Genomic DNA, 24,701 nt, shown 5'->3' with positions numbered 1-24,701 from the left:
GTGCAGCTCCAACAACACTCAAGAAGCTCGACACCATTCAGGATAAAGCAGCCCGCTTGATTGGCACTCCATCCACCACCTTCAACATTCACTCCCTCCACCACCGGTGCACTGTGGCTGCAGTGTGTACCATCTACAAGATGCACTGCAGCAACTCGCCAAAGCTCCTTCAACAGCACCTTCCAAACCCGCGACCTCTACCACTTAGAAGGACAAGGGCAGCAGACGCATGGGAACATCACCACCTACAAGTTCCCCTCCAAGCCACACACCATCCTGACTTGGACCTGTATCGCCGTTCCTTCACTGTCGCTGGGCCAAAATCCTGGAACTCCCTTCCTAACAGCATTGTGGGTGTACCTACACCATATGGACTGCAGCGGTTCAAGAAGGTGGCTCACCACCATCTTCTCAAGGGCAATTAGGGATGGGCACTAAATGCAGGCCTAGCCAGCGACGCCCACATCCCATCAATGAATTTAAAAAAATGTTTTAAATAAAAAAGGCTGCATATAGTGATAGCACAAGTCCCGGCCAGAATGCAGATGATTGGGTAATTCCCTCGTCAGTCACTACTGTAAGTGACTGGGATTGATTTTACGCACATAATTTGTATTCTGTAACTATCCTCCGCTCACTGCATTTTTATGGAGAAATAATGTTGCTTTTATATGGAGACTCTGCTGTAGTTTCGGTCAAGAGTTCTGTTTGCTGTAGTTCGTAGACCCTCTGTTTAAATAGACTCTGTTTTCTCTAAGTCCTGCCGTAAGTACCGTCCCGCCTCCAACTCATTGGCTGACACAGTGGTATCAATATTCACTCTGAATAAAAAAAGTCACTGACATAATCGGTGGTTAAAATGCTAATGGCTAAAGTCTTTGATGTTGTTATCCGATAACCTGTAAATAATTCATTTGTTAGCTTGTCTCGGTCATCAATAAACATACCAAACCTATTGTGTTGGGAGGTATCTATTCCTTTTGGCTGTGAACAGAAGAAGATTAAAAAATAAATAGAGAAAGAAAGACTTGCATTTATATAGCGCCTTTCACAACCACCAGATGTCTCAAAGTGCTTTACAGCCAATGAAGTACTTTTGGAGTGCAGTCACTGTTGTAATGTAGGAAACGAGGTACAGGCAAAGGTTAAGAGAGCAGTCAAATTGTGCAAAACAGAAAGCATTGAGAGTAGTCAGACCCAGCAAAGGCAGTGAGAAGGTTAGAATACAGAAGAATAGTTACAAGTTATTTTCTTTGGCCCTGAACTTCAGTGGAGGTTCTACTAGTCTCCTTCCAGAATTCGAGTGGGAGACCAGCAGAACCTTTAGGGAACTTCAAGTCGTGTGTATAATTTTCCTGGGAGATTCTGCTAGTCTCTTGTTTGAGTTATGGAGGAAGACCAGTAGAGCTATAGTGGGAGATCGGTAGAACCCCCATGGAATTTAAGAGCCTTTAAATGAAGTAAGACAACCCACTGCTGTGGGGAAGTTTAGCGTATTCATTATTTTGTATTATTACCTAAAGACAAGTTGTGCTGATTGAACTAAGGAAATTTGATTATAACCGTTCACTTGTTGTGAAATATAACAGCTTAACAAGCCATATCTGGCCTAATTTCATTAAGTGCTCACTTGGTCCATCTTTGGAAAGACTGAAGGGGCACACATGCAAAAGTTACAAATATCTAGTTCTGACAACTAGCAGGTATATTGTTATACCCCTGGGTTATGCTATTTATAGTTAGATGCTGGGTAGTTTGGGCACACTGCTAAATATCAGATGCCCAGACCACTTACAGGAGTAAGTAGCACTGCTGTACCTGAATAAATATATACGGCAAGAGCCTAAGCTTGCAATATAGCGCTCTGTTTAAGGTGGGATTGAAGTACATTGTTGAAGCAGGATAGAAGGGACTTTACTTTGCATCCGACCCAAGGTAAACCTGACTTTGGAAAGCTCAACGATGTCATTGGATGTCCAAGTGGATAATATCCCATCCATGAGAAATGTGCTAAATTTGACAGGGTCAAAAAATCACTAGCTGTCTGAAGTTTAATTATTCAATTACACAAAGTATAGACAATGTCAAACGCCTTTTAATAAATTATAATAACCATTTCCAATTGGGGACTATTTATTCAGAATATATTCCCGCATGAGATTGGATTGCATATCGTCTGTGGAAATTAGATATTTTTTTTCTCTCATTTAATGCTTTCTTACGTTTTGGAGGCCACAAAAAGTCACTGAGAAGTTTGATGTGGGTAAAAGGTTCCAGTTTAGGCCCTTCTAACTGTAATTCCCCTGTTGCTTTAAAGTCTGAAACATACTCAGTTCCAAGAAAATAGTGGTGTATGAAGTGGTTGGCAGGTCCCTCTTACTATAGATTGGTTAAAGATCATGGCCCAGAAATTCGTGTCGGGGGCTTCCCGCGGGTGCAAGCCCCTGACCTACACTTACCCAGCGCGCCAGCAGTTGAGGCCTGGGCCTGCGTGGATTTCCTGTCTGTGGCCCGGTCCAGCTCCCGGCGCGCTGTGCTTGCGTGATCCAGCGGCGTAGTTAGTGCGATGCGTCAGCTGGGATCACGTGAGCACTGGGCAACCAATCGGAGGAGGGAAAAGTCCATTCATGAGTTTGACAGAAAGAACTGTCAAACTCATGAAAACTCCGGGCGCCCAAAACAGTACTTAACCTTAAAATAAATTTGAAAAAAAATCACACTATTTAAATGAACTATAAATAACTATTTTAAACAATAATTTAAATTTTTGAAAAAAATAATTTTATAAAAAATCGGGGCTAAAAATACACTTACCTTAATGTAAAGTATTTAAAAATAATAAACCTGTGGAAAAAAGTTCTAATTTTAATTAATTGACCACTTACCTTTTAAAATGAAGTCCTTACGTCTGGTTTTTTAATGTGTAAAATGTAAAGGCCTTCACGCATGGGCAAACCTGTAAAAAAAGAGGAAGTTCAACGCGCATGCGCAGACTCCTGCGCGCACGCGTTCGACCTCTGAACCCCTTGGTTCAGAGGATCGGAAATGCCGGTTTCCCACGCATGCGTAGTGCATGCAAGAAACCGGCACTTCCATCGGGTCCACGCGTTGGGACCCGAATTTCTGGGCCATGTTGGGTACTCTGCAGCGAGTGACTCACCTGACCCCTCAAAATCTCTCCATCATTACAAGCCTCAAATCAGGAATGTGATGGAGTACTTACCACTCATCTGAATGGATGAACCGCAACAATATTCAAGAAGCTCAATGCTATCCAGGACAGAGCAGTTTGCTTGATCAGCATTAATTCCCATTTGTAATATCCAGCCCCCAGTAGCTGGCGCACTGTGGCTGTGGTATATACTATCTACAGGATGCACTGCAGCAATTCACCAAGGTTATTTTGACAGCACCTCTCTCCTCTGTGACCTTTACCACTGAAAAAAATTAGAGAAGCTGGGATTGTTCTCCTTAGAAGAGAGAAGGTCAAGGGGAGATTTAATAGAGGTGTTCAAATTTATGCGGGGTTTTGATAGAATAAATATGGAGAAACTGTTTCCATTGGCAGGAGGGTCAGTAAACAAAGGGCCTAGGTTTAAGATAATTGGCAAAAGAGCCAGAGGGGAGATGAGGAGAATTTTTTTTTATGTAGCAAGTTGTTATGATCTGGAATGCATTACCTGAAAGGATGGTGGAAGCACATTCAATAGTAACTTTCAAAAGGAAATTGGCTATATGCTTGGAAAGTAAAAATTTGTAGGGCTATGTGTAAAGAGCAGGAAAGTGGGACTAATTGGATAGCTCTTACAAAGAGCCAGCACAGGCACGATGGACTCAATGGCCTCCTTCTGTGCTATAAGATTCTATGAAGGCAAGAGCAACAATGTCTTGATGACATCACCTCCAAGTTCCCCTTCAAGTCACACACAATTCTGATTTGGCCATATATTACTGTTACTTCAGCATCGCTGGTGACATTACAAATGTGATCAGTAGAAAAAATGAAAAACGTATGGGCTTGGAGTTTCGTTTGGAAGGATTCCATGACCTAAATTTTTGTCTTCAGTGAACTGTGTAACACTGGGAATGTCTATCAGAAAATCAGGCTGATCCTGCCTATGGTTTTCCATCCATTCAATTTAATGGATGGAAATATGTGGGTAATGTGAGCCTAGTTTTCCAATAAGTGTTGCTAGTGAGGGGAGTAGGAGAGTGGGGGTGGAGTGGGGGGGTGGGGTGGGTGGATGTGGTTAGGGAGTTTGCTGTTGACCCTTACATAAGGGATCTCCATCAGGGAGGAGGGGAGAAAAAGGGAGGGGGGGAGACAATTTTGAAAAAATAATAACACTGCATTGAAGAAAAAATAAATATCCTTGTTGAAATGAACACACTTGATCAAACTTAGACTGTTCAGCAGTTACCATTTGCAAATAATTGCTCGAGGGTTTGACAACAAAGCACATTGATATCGGACTCCCGTCACCTGTGTTCTTTCACCTTGCTACTGGCTTTGTCCCAATGTTTGGCTTCAGTGTAGAACTGTTGGCAGGGAAGACCTGGTTCCCAGAGTGATCACTGGAACCATTCAGCTGGAACTGTTTATATCCCACCTCAGATGCCGTCTGTAGTTAGGCCAGACTCGCATGCTGCTGTAATCAGAAGCAGCGTGCACCCTCATTACCATGACGTTTGCAGCCTTGTGCTTCTATGAAGCACATAATTTGTACCGATAATACCTGCTTGAATTGTACATTTAAAGGGTACTCAGGGGGATGAAAGAGCTTTCAAGTTTAACAGCAGGACACTTGATAAATATTAAAATTTGGATGAAAGTATCCAGGACTGTTATAGTCATTGAAGGATATGGAAGTTTGCCTGGCTCGGTATACGTCAGTATAAGTCATCAATTAATTTTCTCTCATGTCAGTGTCATGCTGAGAAGTTCCAAGCAGAGATCGCCCATCTCTCCACAAAAGGGAGGTGGAAAATCAGAGGGACAAACTTCACATCTACTAGTCACTACTCTGTTAACTAGACTCAGTTGGTAGCACTCTTGACGTTGGGCCAGCAGATTTGGGTTTCACCCCCATTTTGGGGTCTGAACTCCTAGTCCAGGCTGACAGTATACTGCATTGTTAGTGGAGGTACTATCCCTTTTTTTGTAACATTAAACCAAGGTCCCATCTGCCTGCCAGGTGAACGTTAACAATTCTGTGATATCAAAGAAGAACGGAGAGTTTTCCCAATGCCTGGGTCAACATTCCTCCCTCAAACAACACCATCAAAAAAAAATTAACTGGTTAGTTATCTCATTGCTGTTTGTGGCACATTTCTGTTGGATAATTAAAGAAAGCCAATACAGAAATGGAAATATTTCTCCTTTTTTCTGCTAGTAATAACAAAATAATAAAATACGCTCTATTACACAGCTTATCTGCCGCCGAAACCCTCATCCATGCCTTTGTTACCTCTAGACTTGACCATTCCAATGCACTCCTGGCCAGCTTCTCTAGTTCTACCCTCCATAAACTTGAGGTCATCCAAAACTCTGCTGCCCATGTCCTAACTCCCATCAAGTCCCATTCACACATCTCCCCTGTGCTCGCTGACCTATATTGGCTCCCAGTTAAGTAATGCCTCGATGTTAAAATTCTCATCCTTGTTTTCAAAAACCCTTCAAGGCTTCACCCCCTCCCTATCTCTGTAATCTCCTTCAGAAACATAGAAACATAGAAGATAGGAGCAGGAGTAGGCCATTCGGCCCCTCGAGCCTGCTCTGCCATTCAATGAGATCATGGCTGATCATCCAAATTCAGTACCGTGTCCCTGCCTTCTCTCTCTATCCCTTGATCCCTTTAGCCTTAAGAAATATATCCAACTCCTTCTTGAATATATTTAATGAATTGGCCTCCACTGCCTTCTGTGGTAGAGAATTCCACAGATTCACCACTCTCTGGGTGAAGAAATTCCTCCTCATCTCTGTTCTAAATGGCTTACCCCTTATCCTTAGACTGTGACCTCTGGTTCTGGACTCCCCGGCCATCAGGAACATCCTTCCTGCATCTAGTCTGTCTAGTCCTGTTAGAATTTTATAAGTTTCAATGAGATCCCCCTCTCATTCTTCTAAACTCCAGCGAGTACAAGCCCAATCGACCCAATCTCTCCTCATACATCATTCCTGCCATCCCAGGTATCAGTCTGGTGAATCTTCGCTGCACTCCCTCCATGGCAAGAACATCTTTCCCCAGATAAGGTGACCAAAACTGCACACAATACTCAAGGTGTGGTCTCACCAAGGCCCTGTACAACTGCAGCAAGACATCCTTGTTCTTGTACTCGAACCCTCTCGCTACGAAGGCCAATATACCATTTGCCTTCTTAACCGCCTGCTGCACTTGCATGCTTACCTTCAGCGACTGGTACACAAGGACACCCAGGTCTCGTTGCACTTCCCCTTCTCCCAATCAATTGCCGTTCAGATAATAATCTGCCTTCCTGTTTTTGCCACCAAAGTGGATAACCTCGCATTCATTCACATTATACTGCATCTGCCATGCTTCTGCCCAATCACCCAACCTGTCCAAATCATACTGGAGTTTCTCAGCATCCTCCTCACAGCACACACACCCATCCAGCTTTGTGTCATCTGCAAACTTGGAGATATTACATCTAGTTCCCTCGTCTAGATCATTAATATATATTGTGAATAGCTGGGGTCCTAGCACCGATCCCTGCGGTACCCCACTAGTCACTGCCTGCCACTCAGGAAAAGAGCCATTAATTCCAACTCTTTGCTTCCTGTCTGCCAACCAGTTCTTTATCCAAGTCAGTACCTTGCCCCCAATCCCATGTGCCTTAACTTTACATGCTAATCTCTTATGCGGGACCTTATCGAAAGCCTTCTGAAAGTCCAAATACACCACATCCACTGGTTCTCCCTTATCTATTCTACCAGTTACATCCTCAAAAAATTCCAGTAGATTAGTCAAGCACGATTTACCTTTTGTAAATCCATGTTGACTTTGTCCGATCCTGTCACTGTTTTCCAAGTGCTCTGCTATTACATCTTTTATAATGGACTTTAGCATTTTCCCCACTACCGATGTCAGGCTTACCAGTCTATAATTCCCCGTTTTCTCTCTACCACCTTTTTTGAATAGTAGGGTAACATTAGCAACCCTCCAATCCATGGGAACTGTTCCAGAGTCTATCGAATTTTGGAAGATGACCAGCAATGCATCTACTATTTCTAGGGCCACTTCCTTAAGTACCCTAGGATGTAGATTATCAGACCCTGGGGATTTATCGGCCTTATAATCACCCGAGATCTCTGCGCTCCACCAAGTCTGGCCTCTTGAACATTCCCAATTTTAATTGCTCCTTCATTGGCGGCCATGCTTTCAGCTGCCTAGGTCCTAAGCTCTGGAATTCCTTCCCTAAATCTCTCTACTTCTCTTTCCTCCTTTAAGAGACACCTTAAAACCTACCTCTTTGACCAAGCTTTTGGTCATCTGCCCTAACATCTCTTTATATGGCTTGGTGTCAAATTTAGTTTTTTGATAACGCTCCTGTGAAGCACCTTGGGATGTTTTATTATGTTAAAGGCGCTACATAAATGTAAATTGTTGTTGTTGTTGCTATTGTTAGTGGCACTTGTAATGTGCCTTGGGGACTATTTGTAGCCTGTCTTCCCCTTGACTGTAGTCAATACTGTACCTTGCGTGTCTAAGCTTCTATCCATATCTAGCCACCTCTGGGTTACTGATGTTGTCAAGATAAAAATAAACGTAAGTATAGGACAGAGACAAAAGGAAACAGATAGGTAGATAATTGGGATTCTGGCCCTTAATAAAGAGTTAGAGTAACCCAGCTGTAAATATGAAAGTCTGCTATATCTATATTTCTTATGTTCTATCCATAAATCATTAAATGTCTTGTATTTGGCACATCTACAGTACCACACTCTCAAGGTGTCACGCATCGATAGGGCAAAAAGACAAGATTGGCTCAAATGTCCAATTGAGTAAATGGCAATCAAACTAAAAACAGCTTTATTCACTAGATAGGAAAAGCTACCAAACAACAAGCAGTCAGCATCACCAAGTCAATGAAAATAACAATGGGGGGAGATGTAAAACGGGCTGCTGATTCACTATCACAGGGTTTACACTATCACACAAAGCCAAACACTACCCCATTATCTTTTGGCATTATTTTATGTTTTCATTGTGTTTTGCAAGCTCTGAAAAGGAAAAACGTACCACCATACTTTTTTTTCAAATAATTTCTACACAGTGTAGTCAAAATATAGTAGTAGATGATTTGCATTAAATTTGAGATCCAGGCATTTGTTTTTATCACCCACTTTCAATTTAATTTTACAAATATTGAAGTTGAGTATATTGAGATTTGATTCATTGAATGTTTGTAAACCATTCTATTATAGTTGCATTTCACTTTCTATCAACTACTTGCCTTTTTAATGATTATGAGGTAGAAATTGCGGTCAGAGGCTTGCTGCGGGTGAACGCCTCCGAACCGCAAGCAAAGTACACACCTACCTGGTGCCTCCGGACCATCGTACATGCGCGCTCCTGAGCCTGCGGGCGCAAGCCTACATAAAGGTCCACGTATCCCAGGAATCACGTGGGCCAGCCCAACCGATCACAAAGGGTGATTCCTGTTATTAATCCCCATAATAAGCATAATAGGAATCCCCTAAAGAACACACTTTGAACAACAACGACTTGTATTTATATAGCGCCTTTAACGTAGTAAAACGTCCCAAGGTGCTTCACAGGAGTATTATACGACAAAAAATTTGACACCGAGCCACATAAGGAGAAATTAGGGCAGGTGACCAAAAGCTTGGTCAAAGAGGTAGGTTTTAAGGAGCGTCTTAAAGGAAGAAAGAGAGGTCGCGAGGCAGAGAGGTTTAGGCAGGGAATTCCAGAGCTTAGGGCCCAGGCAACAGAAGGCACGGCCACCAATGGTTGAGCGATTATAATCAGGAATGCTCAAGAGGGCAGAATTAGAGGAGCGAAGATATCTCGGTGGGGGGGGTGGGTTGTGGGGCTGAAGGAGATTACAGAGATAGGGAGGGGCAAGGCCATGGAGGGATTTGAAAACAAGGATGAGAATGTAGGTCGGCGAACACAGGGGTGATGGGTGAACGGGACTTGGTGCGAGTTAGGACACGGGCCACTGAGTTTTGGATGACCTCAAGTTGACAGCATGCAAATAAAAATAAATTATCACATATTCAAAATTAATTAAAATACAATTTAATTAAACAGTTTAAAAAAAAAAAATTTTTTGAAAAATAAATCTAAACATTTCTAAAGGGGCCAAAAATAACCTAAACTAATTTTAAAGGTTTTTGAATGTTTAAATCATTTAAAAAATGTTATATTAATATTTATTTAAACACTTATGCTGGTAAAAGAAGGCCTTATGCCTGCTTTTACCAGGCGTAAGGGTTCCGTGGGCATTCGCTGGGCAGTAGTTGGGCAAATATCCCAACTCTGCGCCAGCGAATGTCCATTTCCAGCAGATGGGTACGATCTGTCAAGCAAAATCTTGACCGATCGCAAATTCCGGGTATTCACGCATGCGCATTGCATGCGGAAACCTGGAACTTGTGGGGTACTTACGACCTCATAGGCCCCGGAAAATGCAGGCCAATACTTTTTACAGTTAAATAGAGCTGAAGTTTAATGCTCATTGTAGCATTATCTGAAAGGTATCTGGTATCAGAGGCCTCTGAGTCAGAAGGTACTGTGTTTGAGGCCTGCATTAGGACTTGTTCACAAACAGACAGATTATTCCAAATGTACATTTCCACCACAGAGCCTCACTTGCTGGCAATTAATTTATGGACACGAAACCACGGGGAGCATTGATTTCCCAATATTCACTCCCGGCATGCAAAAATCTGCACTGGGAGCATTCATTTTGAAAATCAACTCTCCACCGTCGGGAACCATGTACTATCTATAGGATGCACTGCAGCAACTCCCCAAGGCTTCTTCGACAGCACCTCCCAAACCCGTGACCTCCACCACCTAGAAGGATACGGGCAGAAGGTACGTGGGAACACACTCACCTCCAAGTTATCCTCCAAGTCGCAAACCATCCCGACTTGGACATCTATCCGCATTCTTTCATTGTCGCTGGGTTGAAATCTTGGCACTCCCTACCTAACAGTACCATGGGAATGCCTTCACCACACGGACTGCAGCAGTTCAAGAAGAAGACGCACCACAACCTTCTCAAGGGCAACTAGGGATGGCCAATAAATGCTGCCCTTGCTAGCATCGCCCATATCCCGAGAATGAATACAAAAAATCTAAGCTGACACTTCATATAGTAATAAGGGAGTGCTCCATTGCCAGAGGTGCTGCCCTTTGAATGAGACATTAAATTGAGGTTCTGCCTGTTCCCTGGTTCAGGTAGGCAGTTTGCCTGATCATTCATCTCGTCGCTGTTTGAGGGATCTTGCTGTGTGCAAAATGGCTGATGCCGCATGTGTCCACCTAACTTAAGGGTGACTCAATGGGCTGGATTTTCATAGAGGAGGCGTGTAGGAGGCGGGACTACAACTTTCGGGGTTGTAGTCCCGCCACCGAGTTCTAGCCAACCCACGCGATTTTGACTTGATTGACCTTGTTGAGCCCGCCCAGCGGGCTCAGCAGGCCAATTAAGGGCCGCCCGGCAACAGGTGACGTCACAGATTGATATTTCATCGGTCAAGACCTTTTGACAGATGAAATATCAGCGTTTCACAGCTGTTTGAAGCTGTCAAACACTGACAATCTGTACTCTAAGTTAATTCCTTCCTCTCAGGATGATTTAGAGATCTCTCCGGAACAGAAAGCTGAATGCTGCAATTTTTGACAGATCGCGGCCATTCTGCTTTCTGTGCCGGTGAGATGAGGGACTCCCGATATCTGAAGGAAGGAAGGCTGTAAAAGTAAGTAAAACTTCTTTAAACACTTTAAACACACTTACCTCTGCACTCATGCACCCATCACTCACCTGAACACCGGACATCTCGACCCCTCCATGCCCTTCATCCCGACGGCCCACCTCGCTAACTTGGCGTGGTTTGGAGCCATCGGGAATCCCACATTTCACCAATGAAAATAGGGATTAGGCTAAAAACTGCCTGTTAACTACCTGTTAACAGGCAGTTAATTGGCACTAATCCCCTTCCCGCCTCGGGGAGGCAAGTCCCAGTGCAGGTCGGGTACCCGCCTCCTTTGAAACTGGCATGGAGGCGGGTTGGGGGTGGGATGGGTTCTTGCCCCCCCCCGATTTCGGGATTTTAGCCCCCCACACGCCTCCAATCCCACTTCCACGGCCCAATGAAAATCCTGCCCAGTGTGTGTGAGTTTTTTCTGAGGATGTGATAAGGTGATAGATGAGATGTTGTATAAATGCAAGTCTTTTTTGTTGGGTTTCCTAGGAAATTTGAGACAATTAGAAAATCTGGACAGATATTTTGTGCTATGGTCGGATTTAAAATGCGACCTACTTAATTCACAAGACTTCTAATATAAAACTAGCAGATATCATGTGGTGTTGCTCACAGTGAAGCAGAGGTCATGCTGTAAATTTTGCAGATTATGCCAAAGTAGGAAGGGCAGCTGAATGAAAGGAAGAAGCCTAAAAACTACTGAATGAGCTAAACAAAATAGGTTAGTGAGCGAAGCAATGGCAGATGCAAGTTAATGCAGAGAAGCGTAAAGTATTGCACAGAGGAGGGAAAAAATTAGGCAGGATACATAGTTCATGAATGGTGTTGAAATGTCTCAGGATGAAGTTGAAAGATACTTAGGAGTCCTAGTGGATTCAACGCTCAACATGTCCCGCAACATGAACAAAGAAGAAATCAACAAAGTCAATCAAACAGTAGCAAAATACTGGATGCTGGAAATCTGAAATAACAACAGAAAATGCTGGAAGCACTCAAAGAAGTGTTGCCTGACCTGCTGAGTGTTTCCAACATTTTCTGTTGTTATTAAAGTCAAGCAAATGTTTAACTACATAGCCAGAGCAGTAGAATATGTCAGAGAAGCTGTGATTAAACTGTGCAGTGCTCTGGTCAGGCTGCACCAAGAATTACTTCCCCTTTGCCCGGCACCTTCCCATGCAAGCGCAGGAGATGTAACACCTGCCCTTATACCTCCCCACTTCCCACTGTCCAGGGCTCCAAACACCCCTTCCAGGTGAAACAGTGAGTTACTTGTACTTCTTGCAATCTAGTATACTGTATTCGCTGCTCACGATGTGGTCTCCTCTACATTGGGGAGACCAAACGCAGTTTGGGTGACCGCTTTGCGGAACACCTCCATTCAGTCCATAAGGGTGACCCCGAGCTTCTGGTCTTTCACTCTGCCAGCGCATTTCACACTTCATCTAGAGCCATTGTTTGTTTCTTTACCTGTCCTATTACCATCTCGTCTCACCTTGAATATCTCTTAATGTCCCTTCTTTCATCCCCTCCCCCATTTCCCAGTCCCCAAACTGCCTTTTAATCTTTTCATTTCCTGCCTTTTTTTCTCAGTTCTGTAGAAGGGCTTCGACCCAAAACGTCGACTCTCTTTCTCTCTCCACGGATGTTGCCTGGCCTGCTGAGTTTTTCCAGCGTTTTCTGTTGTTATTTCGGATTTCCAGCATCCACAGTATTTTGCTATCGTATTAGTGTTTGGTTCACTGCCACCCCTTTTCTAGGAATGCCCACCTTGAAGAAGTTCTGCTCTTCTCTTTGTCGGGATCTCCGTTTGGCTCTTCAACCATGTTCAAATTCATTGCTTTCAGTTTCCCTTCTCGTGTTTGATCAGGTATCTGCCAAGACTTGGTTTCACAGCCACGTCATTTTCCTCAGCAACTGTCTCCTGTTCCGACTTATTCCACATGGATTCCAACTAAACTTCCACCCTTCTTGTTTCGGATCCACCCAGGATTACAAATATCTCCAAAATATTCATCGTTCCTCGAACTACTGCTCTCGCCGCATCTTGAGATCCATGCTCAACGCCATGCGGCGCCACATGAACACTCTCGGCCTCTCTCTTCAGCAGCACCGACGCACTCTATCTCAAAGCTGTCCGGGTCCACAGTTCCATTTCATCCTTCGACTCATCCGACGCTTCAACAAAAAACTTTTTTTCTTCCTTTCCGATGTCAAGGATCGCAAGCTTCATCAACTCTGGAACACCAACTCCCCTCCGGAACCTTCTTCCCCTTCACTTTCCTCTGACCCCCCTTCTCCCAATCTCACCCCCTGCCGTGTCTTCACTATCCCCTCTGATCTTCCCCTCTCTAACCCCGAATGATCAGTCCTCAGCAAAGGCCTGAGCTTCATCCCCTTACGCCCCCACCTCAATGAATTTCGAGCTCGGCATGATGCTGAGCTCTTTTTCCGCCGCCTTCGTCTCCGTGTCCACTTCTTTGGCCAGGAGTCTTCCCCTCGCACAGCTGACCCTTTCTCCCGCTTTCAGAATTCTCATTCCACCTGGACCCCTCCTTCTGGCCTCTTACCTTCTCTAGATCTTTTCATTGCTAACTGCCGCCGCAACATCGGCCGTCTCCATTTCTCTGCTCCCCTCACTCACTCCAACATACCTCCCTCTCAACTTGCAGCACTCCATTCTCTCAGATCCAACCCTAACATTGTCATTAAACCTGCTGACAAGGGTGGTGCTGTTGTTGTTTGGAGAACCGACCTCTACCTAGTGGAAGCTGAACGCCAACTCTCCGACACCTCCTCCTACCTCCACCTGGACCATGACCCCACTACCGAACATCAAATCACCGTTTCCAAGACTGTCACTGACCTCATCTCCTCTGGAGATCTTCCCCCCACGGCCACCAACCTCATAGTTCCCCAACCCCGCACAGCCCGCTTCTACCTCCTTCGCAAGATCCACAAACAGGGCTGCCCTGGTAGACCCATTGTTTCAGCCTGTTCTTGCCCCACAGAACTTATCTCTTCCTATCTCGACTCTACCTTTTCTCCCCTTGTCCAGTCTTTTCCCACCTACATCCGCGACTCTTCTGATGCCCTCCGCCACTTTAACAGTTTCCAGTTTCCTGGCCCCAACGGCCTCCTTTTCACCATGGACGTACAATCACTCTACACCTCCATCCCCCACCAGGGTGGCCTGAGGGCGCTCCGCTTCTTCCTTGAACAGAGGCCCAACCAGTCCCCATCCACCACCACCCTCCTCCATCTGGCTAAACCTATTCTCACATTGAACAACTTCTCCTTTGACTCCACTCATTTCCTCCAAATTAAAGGTGTTGCTATGGGTACCCGCATGGGTCCTAGCTATGCCTGCCTTTTCGTGGGATATGTGGAACACTCTTTGTTCCAGTCCTACTCGGGTCCCCTCCCTCACCTCTTTTTCCGGTACATTGATGACTGTATCGGTGCCGTTTCCTGCTCTCGCCCTGAACTAGACAATTTCATTCACTTTGCCTCCAATTTCCACCCTTCCCTCACCTTCACATGGTCCATCTCCAACTCTACCCTTCCCTTCCTCGACTTCTCCGTCTCCATCTCTGGGGATAGGTTATTGACCAACATTCACTACAAGCCCACTGACTCCCACAGCTACCTGGACTACACTTCCTCCCACCCCGCCTCCTGTAAGGACTCTATTCCATTCTCCCAGTTTCTCCGTCTCCACCGCATCTGCTCCGACGATGCCACCTTCCACACCACTGCTTCCGACATGTCTTCCTTTTTCCTCAACCGAGGATTCCCCTCTACCGTGGTTGATATGGCCCTTGACCGGGTCCGTTCTATCTCCCGCACTTCTGCCCTCACTCCTGCCCCTCCCTCCCGGAACCACGATAGGGTTCCCCTTGTCCTCACCTTTCACCCCACCAGCCTCCACATTCAACGGATCATCCTCCGCCATTTCCGCCACCTCCAACGTGATCCAACCACCAAACGCAACTTCCCCTCCCCTTTCAGCATTCCGTAGGGACCGCTCCCTCCGTGACACCCTAGTCCACTCCTCTATCACCCCCAGCACCCCTTCCCCTTCGCCTGGCACCTTCCCATGCAAGCGCAGGAGATGTAACACCTGCCCATATACCTCCCCACTTCCCACTGTCCAGGGCCCCAAACACCTCTTCCAGGTGAAACAGTGATTTACTTGTACTTCTTGCAATCTAGTATACTGTACTTGCTGCTCACGATGTGATCGCCCCTACATTGGGGAGACCAAACGCAGATTGGGTGACTGCTTTGCGGAACACCTCCATTCAGTCCATAAGGGTGACCCCGAGTTTCTGGTCGCCTGTCATTTCAATTCACCATTCCATTCCCACTCAGACCTCACCGTCTGCGGCCTCTTGCATTGTTCCATGGAAGCTCAGTGTAAGCTCGAGGAACAGCACCTCATCTTCCGATTAGGCACTTTACAGCCTTCCGGACTCAATATCGAGTTCAACAATTTCAGATCATAACCTCGGCCCCTATTATATTTTTGTGGTATCTTGAGGTAGCCATAGATGGAGACGGACACCGGTTAACTCCGTAACATGGTTTAATCAACACTTGCACATAAAAGCTTCTGCCATGAGGCAGCAAAAACAAAGAGTACCACAGTACAGATCAGACTTAACTCAGGAGAGCAATTGCCACAGCACCACCTGGTGGATCAGGTTACTCATAACCTCCCAGGTTACTACAATTTTTATATTTTTTATCCACACTTTTGGTTTGTGCCTTTTCCTTTTTTCTCTCTCTCTCCCACATGGCCGCTGTCTCTCACTCTGCCAGCACATTTCACACTTCATCTAGAGCCATTGTCTGTTTCTTTACCTGTCCTATTACCATCTCGTCTCACCTTGAATATCTCTTAATGTCCCTTCTTTCATCCCCTCCCCCATTTCCCAGCCCCCAAACTGCCTTTTAATCTTTTCATTTCCTGCCTTTTTTTCTCAGTTCTGTAGAAGGGTTTCGACCTGAAACGCTGACTCTGTTTCTCTCTCCACGGATGTTGCCTGGCCTGCTGAGTTTTTCCAGCGTTTTCTGTTGTTATTCCAAGAATTACTGTATTCAGTTCTGGTTACTGAGAAACAAGGGAGACATTCAAATGTTGGAGGCGGTGCAGAAAAGAGCTACAAGGGTGATCCCTAGTGTCAGGGGTCTGAGTTATGATGAGGGACTGGAGCAACTTGGGTTTTTTAAGCCTGGAAAGGAGGCTTCTGAAAAATGACCTTATACTGGTATATAAGATAGTAAATAGTATAGAAAAGGTTTAGGGGGAAAAATTGAGTCACGCCCCCCTTTGGGGCGCTAACTTCGCCAGGGCACTACGCTTAGGGTGCTAACAGGCGGCGCAAAACAACCAGGGCTAGAAATTCAGTATAGCCACTTTTGGGGCGGTAAAGTCGGGCGGCCGCTAAAGTTTGCGCCTGGCGCAAAGTCGAGGCCACTTCGCCGATATTCAGTAGCATCGACCTAAGAGGTTGATGCTGCGCTAAAACTGGCGATGCACGACTATCATTAGACGCTAAGCCGGCGGCCCAGGGCTAAACCCCGGAAGTCGGGCGCAGGGCAGGTGCAGCGAGCTGCTGATTCACGGCAGACACTCTGGTGCCGGTGAGTTCTTAAAGGGGGAGGGTGCATTTCTGTTTTTGAAAGGCCGACATTAGTTTGTAATGTGGTACAGGTCCTCCTCCTCCTCCTCCTCCTCCTCCTCCTCCCATTTCTAGTACAGGAGTGCCCTTTAATTTGCGCTCCCCGCGGCCCGCATCGGCTGTGAACCGTTCCACTCCACAGTCGTTAGGGCCGCCAGGCGCACAATGGGGCGGCGCGACTGAAGTTCCGGTTTGGGGCGCACAAAGGGCGTTGCACGAGGAAATGACGTCATGATCTGCGCGCGCAGCTGAGCGCGCGCAAAGACTTTGCGCCGGCGCTAAATGTCTACTGAAGTTGGGGTGAGGCGCAGATCGCGCTGCGCCCGGGCACTAAGCGCCTAGCGCTCGAGATCTACTCCTCCTAAGGTGCTAACGGCTGGCGCAGCCAACTGAATTTCTAGGCCCCAAATTTTTAGGCCTTTATATTTGAAATTAAACAGTGGAAGTAGGACAATGGAACACAGGCTCAAACTAGTAAAATGTAACTTTATGTAACAATAAGTTCTTCTTAAAGAAAGACTATAGTCACTGTTGTAATGTAGGAAACGCGGCAGCCAAATTTGCGCACAGCAAGCTCCCACAAACAGCAATATGATAATGACCAGATAATCTGTTCTTTTAGTGATGTTGATTGAGGAATAAATACTGACTAGGACACAGGGGATAACTTCCCTGCTCTTCTTTGAAATAGTGCCGTACGATCTTTTACATCCACCTGAGAGAGCAGACAGGGCCTCGGTTTTTATCGTCTCAGCCAAAAGATGGCAGCTCCAACAGTGCAGCACTCCCTCAGTACTGCACTGGAGTGTCAGCCTAGATTTTTGTGCTCAAGTCCCTGAAGTGGGACGTGAACTCACTACCTTCTGACTCAGAGTCAAAGGTGCTACGAAATGAGCGACAACTGACACACGAAGAGTGTAATTGGGCAAAGTAGTGGAGTACAAAACCTGGCAATCATTTAAGAAACAATTGGATGCAGCAATGGGGGGATTGTTCTGGATAAATAGGTTAAGATGGGCCAAATGGCTTTCCTCATCCCAAGTATCTTATGATCTTGTTCCGAAGTGGGCTGCCAAGTTACGGGAGTGAGGGGCGGGTAAACATAGCCACTGAAAGGATTGGAAAAGAAGTTTACGAGAGATGTGCTTAGAGAAAATGAAGTAAGTGTTTTCAAGGAAAATAAATAGTGTTTTGCTTACTTACTGAAGGCAGATAAGTAAAGAAATAAATTTGTTCCCCTCCCATACCACAGTTCCATAAATAAAACTGCAAATACATAGAAACATAGAAGATAGGAGCAGGAGTAGGCCATTCGGCCCCTCAAGCCTGCTCCGCCATTTAATGAGATCATGGCTGATCATCCAAACTCAGTACCCTGTCCCTGCTTTCTCCGCATATCCCTTGCTCCCTTTAGCCTTAAGAAATATATTTAACTCCTTCTTGAATATATTTAATGAATTGGCCTCAACTGCCTTCTGTGGTAGAGAATTCCACAGGTTCACCACTCTCTGGGTGAAGAAATTCCTCCTCATCTCTGTTCTAAATGGCTTACCCCTTATCTTTAGACTGTGACCGCTGGTTCTGGATTCCCCCGCCATCGGGAACATCCTTCCTGCATCTAGTCTGTCTAGTCCTGTTACAATTTTATAAGTTTCAATGAGATCCCCTCTCATTCTTCTAAACTCTAGCGAATATAAGCCTAATCGACCCAATCTCTCTTCATATCTCATTCCTGCCATCCCAGGTGTCAGTCTGGTGAATCTTCGATGCACTCTCTCCATGGCAAGAACATCCTTCCTCAGATAAGGTGACCAAAACTGCACACAATACTCAAGGTGTGATCTCACCAAGGCCCTGTACAACTGCAGCAAGAAATCCTTGCTCCTGTACTCGAATCCTCTCGCTATGAAGGCCAACATACCATTTGCCTTCTTAACCGCCTGCTGCACCTGCATGCTTACATTCAGCGACTGGTGCACAAGGACACCCAGGTCTCATTGCACATCCCCTTCTCCCAATCTATTGCCATTCAGATAATAATCTGTCTTCCTGTTTTTGCCACCAAAGTGGATAACCTCGCATTTATCCACATTATACTGCATCTGCTACGCATCTGCCCAATCACCCAACCTGTCCAAATCATACTGGAGTTTCTCGGCATCCTCCTCACAGCACACACGCCTACCCATCTGTGTATCGTCTGCAAACTTGGAGATATTCCATCTAGTTCCCTTGTCTAGATCATTAATATATATTGTGAATAGCTGGGGTCCTATCACCGATCCCTGCAGTACCCCACTAGTCACTGCCTGCCACTCGGAGAAAGACCCGTTTATTCCAACTCTTTGCTTCCTGTCTGCCAACCAGTTCTCTATCCAAGTCAGTACCTTGCCCCCAATCCCATGTGCTTTAACTTTACATGCTAATCTCTTATGCGGGACCTTATCGAAAGCCTTCTGAAAGTCCAAATACACCACATCCACTGGTTCTCCCTTATCTATTCTACTAGACATCCTCAAAAAATTCCAGTAGATTACTCAAGCACAATTTACCTTTTGTAAATCCATGTTGACTTTGTCCGATCCTGTCACTGTTTTCCAAGTGCTCTGCTATTACATCTTTTATAATGGACTCTAACATTTTCCCCACTACCGATGTCAGGCTTACCGGTCTATAATTCCCCATTTTCTCTCTACCACCTTTTTTGAATAGTGGGGTTACATTAGCTACCTTCCAATCCATGGAAACTGTTCCGGAGTCTATAGAATTTTGGAAGATGACCAGCAATGCATCTACTATTTCTAGGGCCACTTCCTTAAGTACCCTAGGATGTAGATTATCAGGCCCTGGGGATTTATCGGCCTTCAATGCCGTCAATTTCCCTAACACCATTTCTCTACAAATACTGATTTAATTCAGTTACTCCCTCTCATTAGACCCTATGTTCCCCGACATCTCTGGGAGGTTATTTGTGTCCTCCTTTGTGAAAACAGAACCAAAGTATGTATTTAATTGGTCAGCCATTTCTTTGTTCCCCATTATAAATTCCCCTGATTCTGACTGAAAGGGACCTACGCTTGACTTCACCAATCTTTTTCTCTTCACATATTTATAGAAGCTTTTACAGTCAGTTTTTATGTTCCCTGAAAGCTTACTCTCATACTCTATTTTCCCCCTCTTAATTAATCCCTTTGTCCTCCTTTGCTGAATCCTAAACTGCTCCCAATCCTCAGGTTTGTTGCTTTTTCTGGCCAATTTATATGTCCTCTCCTTGGATCTAATGCTATCCCTAATTTCCCTTGTTAGCCACGGTTGAGTCACCTTTTTTGTTTTATTTTTATGCACTATAACGTAGTTGCACAAACAACTGCTTAAATATAGTTACATCACTCTTCCTGTCAAATTCACCTCAGATAAAGTTCAAAAGTTTGTACTTTGCAGTGCTTTCGCAGCCCCAGAGGCAGCTCGCCAGTCACAAAGGGGCAGAAATATTAGCCGGCCCAGACACCGACCGAGGTCCTCAGGACAGTGCGGGGGGAGGTGGAGGGAATCGGAAGGGGGGAGTGAGCAGTGGCTGGCTGTAGCCAGTGCATTTAATGTGGAGCTGAGAAGAGCACTCCTGCTCTTCCTAGCGCCACAATGAGGTAAGTAAAAAAGTTCAAACTTAGCTTTTGAGTGGCAGCCTCCAGCAGTCCCTTTAGTGACCGCTGGTTTAGCCCAAGCACCGGAGAATACTGACCGCAGTTTGGGTGGCTAGGAACTGTGGGGGAGCACAGAGATTTAGATGTCCGTGTACAGAAATCACTAAGATCTAGTGGACAGGTACAAAAAAAGAATTTAAAAGGTTAACGGAGTCTGGAACACAAAGGGGTGGAAGTTATGCTACAGTTGTATAGAGCTCTGGCTAGACCACATCTAAAGTACTGCGATCAATTCTGGGCACCGCACCTCAGGAAGAATATATTGGCCTTGGAGGGAGTGCCAAGAATTCACCAGAATGATACCAGGACTAAAAGGGTTAAATTATGAGGACAGGTTCCAAAGACTAGGTTTGTATTTTCTCAAGTATAGAAGATTAAATGGTGAATTAATTGACGTCTAAGATGATTAATGGATTTAATAGTGAAGATAGAGAGAAATTATTTCCTCTGGTGGGGGTGTCCACAATAAGGGGACATCACCTTAAAATTAGAGCTATGCTGTTCAGGGGTGATGTCAGGAAGCATTTCTTCATAAAAAGAGTAGTGCAAATCTGTTGACGCTGGGTCAATTGAAAATGTCAATTTGGAACCAAGGCGGGTAAATGGATTTAAGATACAGATCAGGCATGATCTAGTTGAATGTTGAAACAGGCTCGAGGGGCTGAATGGCCTACTCCTATGTTCCTATCTCTGGTCTGATATCAAAGTCTGTATTTGTATTCTTTCTTTACAGGGACTATTTCATCATCTGCCCTGTTGTAAAGATGGCTGCTCATTGGGCCAACAGCACACAAGCCAATATCTTCATGTACCACGTACCAGGAAGCCTTTCTCAGCACAGGTAAGAAAACTACAGCAAGACTTCAAGGGACCTTCCCAACTGTTTTTTTAATTCATTCTCAGGATGTGGGCATAGCAAGGCTGGAATTTATTGCCCACCCCTAGTTGACCTGGTGGTGGGCCTTCTTCTTGAAGCAGTTTGATACAACTGAGTGGATTTGCTAGGCCACCTCAGAGGATAGTTAAGAGTAACTCACAGTGGGACTGGAGTCACACCTAGGCTAGACCAGGTAAGGACAGCAGGTTTCCTTCCCTAAAGAACATTAGTGAACCAGTTTGTATTTTATGGCAGTTCGATAGCCATCACGAGTGTGGGCAGGCTTGATGGACCAGCTGATCTATTCCTGCCCATCATTTTCATATGTTTGTATAATTCTACTTGAAGCAATCCAGTAATATAAAAGTAAGATTCAAAACTCTCAGGAGAATTTTAATCTGGAGGAGCGTGTGGGTTTGGGTGCAGGTGGGAGGTTAAAACTGGCAAAAATGTCAGCACATTGGTAAGCCAGCTCCAACCCACCGCCTTCTGGGTTTAACTGGAGCATGTTAGGCTGCTTGCGCGCAACCCCCTCAGGAGAGGCAAGGTTGCCTATTAACATATGTTAATCGCTCAATTAGAGCGATACTTCAACTCATATTCAAATTCAACGGCGCATCCACGGGTTGCCCGGGCTTCCTGAAAGTCGTCAGTGAAGGCAAAGCGAGAACACAGTAGCAATTGTGGGGACTGAATGAAACTGAAGGAAATTCTGCAATAAATATTCAATACTCACAGCTGCTTTCTTACCTGCTCATGGGAAAGGGTTTGTTCACAGTACTTTTTCTGAGAGGTTACCTTCTACACTTTGGAGGTTTTCTCAATCACATTAGAATGGGTGGCACTATGGCTGCCTTCGATTGATCCTCGGACAAGGACCAATATGTCCACTACCAGCACCTGCACCAGCACCAGAAACCTATAGCTGGACAGCTGAGATGGGAACTGCAGAGAGGGGAGCGGCAGAGAGAGCGGAGCACCAGAATCAGTGCAGCTCACAGAAGACACTAACAGCGAAAACAGGGTCTACAGGCAGATGCCAAGTTTCCTTGACATGTCTGAATAGCAGTGTTTCAGGAGCCTCAAGTTGTCGTGTCAGATGGTGGTCACGCATTACCGGTGGCTGTCAAAGTCACCACCGCCCTCAGCTTTTTTGCCTCTGGATCACTGTTCCCGCTGAGCTGTGCGCGTGCTCGGCCATGCAGTAATCTGCAAGGTACCGCGCAGGCCGCTCACAAAACTTTCCATTTGAAGTATCGCGGATGCGCAGAAATTTAAAGGGACTGCGCTTTGAAATAAACAGGCTGCGCGCAAGATGTGCCCAAACGTGCACAACACACCCACATTAGTGCCAGCAGCAAATACCTATGCGTTTTACTTGTCGACAATGTCCAAGTCTTTTTAGATGTTACAGCAAATACACAAACCTTGGTTTGACATCATATAGTCAGGAGACATAGTGATCATTTTACTCAATTGAAGAGTGCAGCTTGGATCAGATCTACTGCAGATTCTCTTATTAAAAAGGGTGCAACAATGGAAAGATAGTTGTTTTGCAGCCCAAATAGGTTTCCAAGGCATCAGTGCTGGCTTATTGAACTTTAGAGGGAACAATGTTCTGGATCCTTCAAGAGCTCTGGCGAAGATATATCCAGGATCTCCCAGTCAGCGGCCCACAAATGACTGATGGCTTGTTTGCCAGTGCCAGCAATTATGTCAACTTCGCCTGCGATGACGACAGTCAGAATGAGCGGGTGCTCTGGTTTCTGGCCATAGCAGTCTAATATTTAATTGTGTCACCAGGTAGCTAGGAACTCCCCATCTCCAAAGGCCAGGGACGCTGAAACTCCAATGACTTCCAGTGCCTCCTCATCTGCGCTTGTCAGTTGCGAGATGTGTGGAGGACCACCTCCAGTTCTCTCCCTCTCCCTCATGTTTTGTCTTCTCCTGCAACGAGGGAAAGAACAGACCTATGAGTGAGTGTAATGGCATGTGTTCACCTGAGGGATGGAGTACATTTGGTGAGGGTGACTATCAGGGAGAGGCATCAAATTGCAGTGAGTGGCAATGTTGGATGGATAGATGGGGATGTGAGGAAGTGAACAGACAGAGAAGGATGGGTGCACCTGCCAGGTAAGTGAGTGTGAGGAGTGATATGATGGAGTAAGCTTGAGAAGGCAGAGTGAGGGTGTTGGGGTGATGCGCATAGCAGGATGTAGGTGAATGTGCAACTGTACCCATCTTTCCTGATCTGGTTAGGTCATTAAAGCGCGTCCTGCACTGCATCTAGGAGAGTGGCATTATGCTCCTGCTGCTTACCACCTGGGCAAACTCCAACCACGCCTTCTTCATTTCTGACACAGGTTTTCTCCCATTGCTGGGGAATAGTATGTTCCTCTGGTTCCTCACAGCACCCAGCAGCACATCAAGGGAGGCATCAGTAAGCTGGGATGCAGCCTTTGAATGTCTCGAATCCTTTGTTGAAGTTGCTCCTCTCTTCTCATCTCCAACTCCTCCAATCTGCATCTTTGGATTGGCCCTTTAAATACTGGAGTTGAGATTGCGTCATGCAGGTCCTCATCACACCCGATGCCATGCATTGAATGCCAAACCCGGAATTAAAATTAGAATGAGGCGGCTGAGTTAAAAAGCCACTGACTGACCCGCTGTATATACTTCCCAGTTTCCCACGCGATATTGGACCCTCCCGCTCTGAGCGGATCTTCCAGTTAACATCGGGGCCTTTGTCACTAAGTATGTTAGCCCATGTTAGCTTGTCAGCTGCCAACTCCTGTGCAATTTGGTGGGGAGACCTATAATGGGTTAAATTTCACAGAGGTTCTCTCATTCATCTGCCGTAACATTGCAGGAAGAACCGTGAAGCCAAGAGAATACGGTGTAAATGGCACTTATGCCCTATTATCTGGCCCTTTCCGCAGTTCTTCCTCCCAAAGTTTTGGGCAGACGAGTGGGAGAAACCTCACAAAAGTTCACCCCATAGTGTGCCTAGAAGCAGCTCCTGGACTTACACCAGAGGGAGGCTTTGGCTTCGTGTGAATTGGACTTAAATGATTATTTTCATATGGCTCGACTTCACTGCCAAGTTGGCATACGTACACCCTCCATTTGAATTGAGTGCAGAGCTTCATTCTTTATATTAATTAATTGCTTCAAGAAGAAGAACCCACAACCTTTTGACTCAACACCAAGTCCTAAGAACATAAGAACATAAGAAGTAAGAGCAGGAGTAGGCCATACGGCCCCTCGGGCCTGCTCCGCCATTCAATAGGATCATGGCTGATCTGAACCTAGACTCACGTCCACTTCCCTGTCCGCTCCCCGTAACCCCTAATTCCCTTATCAGCTAGGAAACTGTCTATCTCCGTTTTAAATTTATTTAGTGTTGCAGCTTCCACAGCTCTCTGAGGTAGCAAATTCCATAGATTTACTACCCTCTGAGT

The 24,701-nt window shown here is 45.5% G+C and overlaps 1 protein-coding gene across 1 annotated transcript in view; it reads left to right on the top strand.

Moving 5' to 3' along the window:
- tg (thyroglobulin) overlaps positions 1-24,701 on the top strand; it is a 604,630-nt gene that overhangs the window by 502,739 nt on the left and 77,190 nt on the right. Inside the window, exon 44 of the mRNA XM_085993935.1 lies at positions 21,097-21,204. Within this exon, the coding sequence (XP_085850061.1) occupies positions 21,097-21,204 (108 nt within the window). The remainder of the gene's footprint in view (positions 1-21,096; positions 21,205-24,701) is intronic.

The sequence above is a fragment of the Somniosus microcephalus genome, chromosome 7, assembly GCF_052327205.1.
Source record: "Somniosus microcephalus isolate GS21.2 chromosome 7, FLI_Smic_1.0, whole genome shotgun sequence".
Taxonomy (NCBI): Eukaryota; Metazoa; Chordata; class Chondrichthyes; order Squaliformes; family Somniosidae; genus Somniosus; species Somniosus microcephalus.
The sequence above is the reverse complement of the archived record's forward strand: the minus strand, read 5'-3'. Positions and strand labels throughout refer to the sequence as shown.